Raw genomic sequence first — 9,214 nt, forward strand, 5'->3', positions numbered from 1 at the left:
GCTTACTTTAAAGTTGAGGGCACTGGCTGCTCTTCCAATACCCATATGGTGTCTTACAACTATAACTCCAGTTCCAGAGGAACAGACACCATCTTCTGGCCTCTACGGGCACTGCACACATGTGGTGTACAGACATGCATGTAGGCAAAACACCCATTTACATAAAGTAAAATATAATTCTTGAAAAAGTTTTAAAGTAGTACTGGCAAAAGTACAGTAAAGACACATTTGTACATATACATTTTTGTTCAATTTCCTTTTATGCAAAGGTAACAGCCAGCCAAGAACACTCACTGAGAGGGAAACAGCACTTCTGAGTTCTCTAAATCAAACACTTGGGGATGCTCATCCACAGATGGACTGCCCTGAGGTGGGGGAGACCCAGCGAGCGAGCGGTGCGGGCACGCAGTTACATGAGAAGCAGAAGACTAGGCGTGCTGGGTTCTAAACGCCGAGTCTTTTTGAGCTAACAACCCTGCTTCTAATTTCCAGGCAGGGCAGGATTATTACCTCCCCTGAACAGGTGGGAAAATTGGGATTTAGAGACAAAACCCAACTGTATAAGTTCACATAAAGGTGGCGAGTGATTTCACACTCCCTTCTGCCCCATTAAGCTGCAGAGTTTATAAAAATAAACAGACACACCTCAAGAAAAAAAAAAAAAAACCCAACACCAAAATCAGATCCCAGCAATCACCCATGGCAGAGCACCTCCTGCCCACACTCCTGGGACAGCGCAGTGTGGCAGTGTGGTTCAGTCCCCAGTGTGGTTACTCTGGGGAACGTGAAAGGACCACGTCTCAAGGAAAAGCAAAGCAAGAAACAGAAAGAAAACTTGGGACAGAAAATAGGTATTTTTTTGTTTCTAAAGTTTGCTTTCTAAAAAAACCTTTATTTGTAGTAATTTCCTCAACATTGGGTTCTGCTAGATATAAGACCTTGAAATTATGAAGAGCAAAATTACTTCTTGTGAATATCTGTGAAAGTTTCCCTGCTCCTGCTACTCTCGGACTTTTAAATCTGTTCCTCCTGGAATAAGGATGACTTCAGTTGTACAGTGTCAACCAGTTTGCATCAGGCCCTGGGTTCCCACCCCAGCACACACGTTCTAGCTCAAGTAGAGGCTACAGAACACGGGGAAGGCACTGCTGTGTTTACCCAAGCACATACATGTGTAGTATGTGTACGCATGTGTGAGAGGCACACACAATGTGTCGCACTGCCCCATAGCACAGTTCTGGCCATGTTAATGTGTATGAGTGTCTTAGCTGCATCTATGTATGCGTACCACATGCATTCCTGGTACCTGAGGTCAGAAGATGGCTTCGGATTCCCTGGAAATGAAGCCAGAGATGTCTGTGAGGAACCATGTGGCTCGGGAACTGAACTCGAGTCCTCCAGAAGAGCAGCCAGTGCCCTTAGACAAGGCGGTGTTCTCTCTCCAGATGGCTGTTCTGTTATCTAGGACGGATTAAACTCAGCCTTTTCTGAGTTACTGAGTCTCCAGCACCCCTTTTCCTTCCTGGAGTTGGGCAGGAGAGCCTTCTCACCACATGGCTAGTTCCTCTGGTCATCAGCCCTATCCTGAAGCTAAGCAGAGGCTCATCCAGGGTCATCATCAGCTTGGCAGTGTGGCTCAGTGGCAAGAGCCATGGTATCTCTGTTCCAAGAATTCCAAGGGTTTAGGAGCTCTCTGCCGGGAGCCAGGACAGAGCCCACCATGAGTCCTGCATGCATATTACATGTACAAAGATCATATATACATGCTATGTAGATCATCTCTTCTTAGAGCACAGTGCCACAGGGCAATCTCTTTACACTGTGGGATGATGAACTTCATGGAGGGTAAGAGGACTCTACCTATATTTCTATTTCCTGGAATTCCATATTTATGAGCTCATAAAGATCAAGTGAGGTCAAGTTCAGAGACAAGCGATTGACTAACTGTGGCACCCAGAAGGGCACAGACTCACCGGCTTTTGGAGACGTCCGGCGATATATAGGTTATTCCAGTTCAGGAGGTCCTCAATCAGAGTGCCAGTGCTAATGACCCCATATTTGATAAGCTGCAAGAGAAGACATGAACATGACAAAAAGCAAACTACCAGGCTGCTGCTTCCACAAGCGGAAGTGAGGGAATGGCTAAGGGCTTATCCAGGAATAGGATGTTCATCTGCTTAGCAACTTAAAATCCTCCAAAACCCACATCTTGCTGGTGATGCACGCCTTTAATCCCAGCACTCAGGAGGCAGAGGTAGGAGGATCTCTGAGTTCAAGGCCAGCCTGGTCTAGAGTGAATTCCATGACAGCCAGGACTACACAGAAAAACCCTGTCTTGGAAAAAACAAAACAAAACAACAACCCCTGCCCCAAACAAAGACAACAAAACAAACAACAAACAAACAAAAAGAAAACCCACATCTCTATCAAAACTGCCCAGAGATTTAGTGCCAAGACTGACCTGGCTCCCAAGGTATGGAAGTGAGATGGCCAGTATTTTAATATATATGATTGCTAACGGGAGTATGGCTCTTAGACACCATCTAGTATGAGTCTGCAATGCTAGATCCTTCCAGTTTCAGAAGTGATGATTTAAGTAATGTTCTTCATTTGAGAAATAAAAAACTGAGTGCCCGGGGACAGTGAAAGGGCTCAATAGGTAAAGCTGCTTGCAGCCAATCCTGATGACTCTGAGTGTGAGCCTGGAACCCATAAGATGGAAACAGATAACTGAACCCTACCAGTTACACACACTTACACACACACACACACACACACACACACACACACACACACACACACACAGAGAGAGAGAGAGAGAGAGAGAGAGAGAGAGAGAGAGAGAGAGAGAGAGAAAGAGAGAGAGAGAGAGAAAGAAGAAGAGAGAGAGAGAGAGAATATGAATGAGAATAAATCTTGAATAGAAATTGAGGTCCAACAATGGTAATTGGTAAGAAGTCACAGTGACACTGCACCAGCAGAGTGTGAGCTAGTCCCTGCAGCTGGGCACAGTAATACATAACCCCCAGTCCCTGTAGCTGGGCACAGTAATACATAACCCCCAGTCCCTGTAGCTGGGCACAGTAATACATAACCCCCAGTCCCTGCAGCTGGGCACAGTAATACATAACCCCTAGTCCCTGCAGCTGGGCACAGTAATACATAACCCCCAGTCCCTGCAGCTGGGCACAGTAATACATAACCCCTAGTCCCTGCAGCTGGGCACAGTAATACATAACCCCCAGTCCCTGTAGCTGGGCACAGTAATGCATAACCCCTAGTCCCTGCACTGGGCACAATAATACATAACCCCCAGTCCCTGTAGCTGGGCACAGTAATACATAACCCCTAGTCCCTGCAGCTGGGCACAGTAATACATAACCCCCAGTCCCTGTAGCTGGGCACAGTAATGCATAACCCCTAGTCCCTGCACTGGGCACAATAATACATAACCCCCAGTCCCTGCAGCTGGGCACAGTAATGCCTGCCCCAGAATTACATCCTGGTCTTCGAATATTCTTTGCATTGCAAAATATTAGAATTCTTCTTTCATTAAAATTTTCACAGGGGCTGGAGAGATGGCTCAGCGGTTAAGAGCACTGACTGTTCTTCTAGAGGTCCTGAGTTCAATTCCTAGAAACCACATGGTGGCTCACAACCATCTGTAATGTGATCCGATGCCCTCTTCTGGGGTGTCTGAGGACAGCTACAGTGTACTATTATTCATAAAATAATTCTTTTTTTTTTTTTTTTCAGAGCTGGGGACCGAACCCAGGGCCTTGCGCTTTCTAGGCAAGCGCTCTACCACTGAGCTAAATCCCCAACCCCAAAATAAATAATTCTTTTTTTTTCTTTCTTTCTTTTTTTTTTCAGAGCTGGGGACCGAACCCAGGGCCTTGCGCTTGCCAGGGAAGCACTCTACCACTGAGCTAAATCCCCAACCCCAATAAATAATTCTTTAAAAACAAGTTTCACTGGCCTTTTCCTGACAGTGCCTTTCAGTGTTAACTCTTCCAAATGGTGACAATTACAAGTTAACATCCAAAGATGAAAACCCCCTTATCAATGCTAAGCACATGGAATTACAGACAAGGAGGGCCATTACCACGATAATTGATATACAGCTCCAACGTGGATTTCCCAGCTTACTAATTGTGTTAACAAATACCTAAGCAGTCTTCTCAGGCTGCAAATATTTAAAAAGCAGCTAACAAATTTCAGTTAGAAAGTACAGCAGCTGTGGCACACAATCATGCACAAACGTGGTTACTTGAGCTTGAAATGTTTGGAAATTACTCATCAAAGGCAGGCGAGGCAGATTATGGATTATGAAGAAAGAAGCAAACTATGTGCTTTGCACAACACAAAAGGAAGCATAAGACCGTGCTGCTTCAGACAAGTGGCAGCTAGGAGGCCCCAGGGACACTGTAAGCCTGGAAGTTCAGGCAACTGTCACTTGCATTCAGGAGGTTAAGGAATGCATGGCCTTATGAAGTCACTTCCCCTCTCAGAACTGAGGTTTCCTACTGCATAGAGGAGCAGGCAGGTGCACAAAGGACCAGCAAAGCTAACGCATATCCGGGTGTGGTGCACACACTTTTAATTCCAGCACTCTGGAGGCAGAGGCGGGTGGATCTCTGAGTTTGAGGCCAGCCTGCTCTACATACAGTACAAGTTCTTGGATAGTCAGGACTACAGAGAAACCCTGTCTCAAAAAACAAAACAAAACAAAACAAAACAACCTAGCAAAATAAAAATAAAATAAAGAAGAAAAGTTAAGGTGTGACCTTAAGATGATGCACAGGTTCATAACCATGTCTCTGCTTCTTACAGCCTGGACCTTTGACCAATTGTAGGGTCATTACCTGGGGCTGTCAAATATGCAGAATCTCAGGTTCCATCCCAGACCAACTGAATCTGGACCTGCATTTTAACACAATCCCCAGGAGACTCACACACCTGTAAAGGTTACACTGCCCTAAGCGACTGGCATTAGTGTTGGCACAGGCAAATCCACAGGTCAGCCCTGACCCTATCTCCCACCTCCCCAGCAGCCCTCTGAGGAACTAGGATGCTTTATTGAGTTTAATGCCTCCCCATTCTGGGGATCAAATCCCGGACCTAGATAACTAGGTAAGTACTCTGTCACTAAGCTATATCACCAGTGCCTGATGTGTTATATAAAACAGGTAGGGTTCTTGACGTAAGATAATCTATTTTGGGGGGATCCAAAGATCTTATCTGCCCTCTAACATGCAACTCTCAAATCCTACCCACCTACTGACACCAAGAACTTCCCTTCCATCATGTGACATCACATGTCCCAGCCACCTGACACCCTCTTCACTTCCTGGTAGTACCTGTTCCTCCTCTTAGATGACATCACTCTCTATCCTGGTCCTCAGTGGTCCTGCTGCTTCTCCATACTTCCCAGACAGCAGTCCTTAAAACGTGCAGCCCTACCCAGGACCCGCTAAAGCAGTGTGGCCGAGAGATTAAAATCTGAGAACTAGTTGGCCAAAGGTCAAAAGATAAGAAAGCCAGATCTCGGCCAGCCATGTTCTTAGATACCAGTTACAGTCAACGGCAGATGAAGACTCCCGTCCTGTCTATGCCTGGGGTTAAGAAAGCAGGATGGGGTGAGGCCACTTCCTGAGAATGTGGACACGATATTTCACTGGGATTCAACTGCCAAATCACAACCACCCAGTTAAGGCCAAGGCCTGAAGGCCCTTACCTTCCCGTCACACATGATCAGTGGGTTGAAGTAGACGCCGGCACCATAATTATTCTGGACGGATGAGATGATCCTGGGCCCCAAGAGTTTGAGGAGAGAGTAGTGGCTCCAGTTCTTCTTCAGGTTCATTGCATGCCAGGCAACAGGGTCATCTACTGTGAACACTAGATCTAACATGGGATTCTGGGAAGTGAAGGGACAAAGAGTTCATTACCATCGAACAAAAACACTAGTGAACTAACTGAAAGTTCCAAAGTGCTACAGTATTGCATTTCATGGTCAGAAGATCCTCCATTAGAAACCTGAGCAGGTCCCACAGAGCAACGCTAGCTTGCCTTTTAGTCATACAAATAAATGACATCACACATTCACTTACCACGGGTTGTGTGTCAGGCCTTGTCTGATCTCTAGACACATAATGAGTTAGCTCATCTCCAAAGGGAATCCCATCAGACAAGTATACTATTCCAGTCATATAGGAGGGGAAATGAAGGGCTTGGGAAAGCACTTTGCCCAAGGCCACAGAGACCAAGGAGACTCAAGGAAAAGTGGCTCAGTCGTTAGGAGCACTTGCAGAGGACCTGTGTTTGATTCCCAGCACCCACACAGTGGCTCTCAAATGCCTTCTTCTGACTTCTGTGGGCGTTAGGCATGCATGTAGTCAACATACATACACACAGGCCAAAATACTCATACACATGAGTATTTTAAAAATAATTTTAAAAACATTAAGGGAAAAAGAAAGCTGATAGGTTTCAGGGCAGGGAACTCAAGAGCCCCCCACAAAAGACTGACAAATTACGCACAGGTTGACTCTACATAGGAACGCTTAACCTAGCAACTACACTCAGCAAGATTAGATCAAGAGAGTAAGGAGGAGGGATTTTTCTTGGATGTGACATTTATGACTTCCGAAGAATGTAGGAGGGGAAGGCAGCATGGAGAAGTAACCCAGGAAGCACAGTTTTAAAAGGTTGTCAGGTTAGTGGAAACTGTTCCCTACACGTTGGTTAGCCAGGCATGCTCCAGAACCACCACCACCCCACCCCACCCCCACCCCCAGTTTGATGCTGGTGTAACAAAACATGCTCATGGAGTACTAAATGAGATCAGGGTGATTTTCCACATTAAAGAACTTTCCAGAGGAGCTGAATGGAGGGAGGAGAGCTTATGGATGAGGAAATGAAATGGCATTATTAGCTCAGGCACTCTCGTCATGGGAGAATGCACCAGACTTGTTAGCATGAATGTAGAGAATGAAAAAGAAGAGAAAAGAAGGGTCATTTCCAGGAGAGAATCCTAGGTCAGCTCAAAGGAGAACCTCGCTGAAAACCCACAAGGTGGCTATCAGGAGGTTAAGGAATGCTATGGTTTCCCAGGCCAGTCTTAGACCATTGGTGATAATATTTAAGACCTGGAGGTAGCATGAATAGGGCATGGTTATGTATCTGTACAGATGTACGAGTCTACATGTTTGCAGGTCAGAGGCTCTCTTACCACCTGGAGCTTGCCAAGTATGCTGGGAGCCAGTAAGGCCCAGGGATCCACCCATTCTTGTCTCCTGAAGGCAGGGGTTACAAGTGGGTACCACAATGCCTTGTTGAGGGTGATTGTAAAAAAATTATGATAATGTATATGAAGAAACCGGACAACTTACAATCTCTTGTGTGCCCATGACCCGTACTTTCCCATTTGCAGCCAAGGTAGAGAAAATAGGAAGGATGCAGAAGAAATTCAAGAAACACCAGGAGGTGAATTTTAACTGGAAAAAAGATCTGGCCAGGAGCTAGACCCAGGATGCCCTATGCTATCTGTACAGTGATTTCTGCAGACCACACTGAGACTTGTATACTCAGTCAACTCTGGAGTTGCAAGGCTCACTCCCACCTAGACTCCTGTTCAATGTGTTGAGCTGAATAAATGTGCTACCTGCCTGGGCCCTATACCCAGACCATCAACTTCTTGAAGCCCACGATCATTCCATATTTTCTCCTTATTTTTAGATGGGATTTTTCAAAGCTGGTTTCGAATTAGTCACGTGGGATATTACACACTGATAAAGTCCTAGGCTAATGAAATGAATCCCTGTAGACAAAACAGTCTTCCTTTTTTCTAAAAAGCTCTGGAAAACTCCAATGTCAAAGGCTGAAAACACTTGTTTTTCCCTTCCCACCACTCCTCTGCAATGCTACCACATCTTCCTCATGGCTCCCGACTTAGATTGATGGAGATGACTACTCATCCCTTACTTATCCTATCAGCTCAGGCCGGTGAAGGACCAGCATATAGTGTCACTTCCTGCCAAACCAGATAAACTGAGTTCAACCTCATGACCCACGTGGTGCAAGGAGAGAAACAACTCCTTCAAGTCGTCTTGTGACCTTCAAGTGTGCGCAGCGGTGCACGTGCGCTTGCTACATAACCACTAAGTAAAAGTAAACATATAGGTTTGCCTGGCCTTTAATTCCAGGACTGTGAGTTCGAGGCCAGCCTTCAGTCAACCCTGACAAGGAAAATCCAAATTCAGCTCACACTGAGGGACACTTTGGTAGTATGAACACTTTACTAGTTGGCTCTTGGCGTGTCCGGGGCTCCGCAGGGATGGAAGGCACACGGGGACCGGCGAGGGTGAACAGGTGCCAGACATGGGACTGGTCGAGGAAAGAGGGGGCCTCGGACTCACCTCCTGGTGTGCACTGGGTCCTGCCTGGCGATACACCGCAGAGCCGTAGGCGAAGGCCAAACTCAGGTCCTCCGGGAAGTGAGCCAGAATCCTGCGCAGGCCCACGCCCGAGCTGTGCAGCGCCTGCAGCGCCATGGGCGGGCTGGCCCGCCAGTAGGACAGAGGGTGCTGTGCGGACCCTGTGCTCGCAATTCTCGGTCGTGCGGACCGCGCTTCCGCCCGGCCCCGCCCCTCCACGCACGCGCGCTTCAGAGCGGCAGCTGGCGACCTGCAGGGAGGCCGAGGCTCTGTGGCGCCCTCTAGCCAGCGGAGGAGCACACTGCATGCCCATCCTAAGACAACCTGCTATAGACAACAACACAGCCTTGCAAATCTTTTGTAGCTCTCAAACCACAAATGGTTATTAAACCATTTAATTAATTACATTAATTAAATCATCCGTATATTGAAGGTTTTTCTTGTTTTTTTTTTGAGATAGAGTTTCTCTGTGTATCCCTGGCTGTCTGAGAACTCCCTCTGTAGACCAGACTGGCCCCAAAGCGTAAGATTTTTTTTTCCAGACAGGGTTTCACTGTGCAACAGCTCTAGAATTTGCTAGGTAGACCAGGCTGGCCTCGAACTCACAGTCATCCGCCTACCTCTGTCTCCAAGAATGAAAGCATGAACTATCTCATTCTCAACATTGTGCAACTGTCACCTGTAGCACCAAGTTGTAGGAGAATTTGAAGATTTAGAAAAACAAAACAAAACAAAGTAAAACATGCCTGCCCAAGGAACTGTGATTGCTAGAAACT

The 9,214-nt window shown here is 46.6% G+C and overlaps 1 protein-coding gene across 6 annotated transcripts in view; it reads right to left on the reverse strand.

Annotated features, from left to right (window-relative positions):
- Tamm41 (TAM41 mitochondrial translocator assembly and maintenance homolog) overlaps nt 1–8,665 on the reverse strand; it is a 33,173-nt gene extending 24,508 nt beyond the window's left edge. For 3 of the 6 annotated variants that reach the window (XR_005503260.2, XM_039107859.2, XM_063286305.1), the window contains exons 1-3: nt 8,421–8,664; nt 5,738–5,920; nt 1,974–2,066 (exon numbers count right to left, since the gene is read on the reverse strand). Coding sequence is in view for 4 of the 6 variants with exons in the window: in XM_039107859.2 (XP_038963787.1) it covers nt 1,974–2,066; nt 5,738–5,920; nt 8,421–8,555 (411 nt within the window). In the remaining 2 variants the exon portion in view is untranslated. Of the gene's footprint in view, nt 1–1,306; nt 1,631–1,973; nt 2,067–5,737; nt 5,921–8,420 lie in introns of those variants that run through there. The other 3 variants (NM_001108642.1, XM_039107860.2, XM_039107861.2) reach the window with 3 other exon arrangements.
- Nucleotides 8,666–9,214: the final 549 nt, after the last annotated feature.

The sequence above is a fragment of the Rattus norvegicus genome, chromosome 4, assembly GCF_036323735.1.
Source record: "Rattus norvegicus strain BN/NHsdMcwi chromosome 4, GRCr8, whole genome shotgun sequence".
NCBI lineage: Eukaryota > Metazoa > Chordata > Mammalia > Rodentia > Muridae > Rattus > Rattus norvegicus.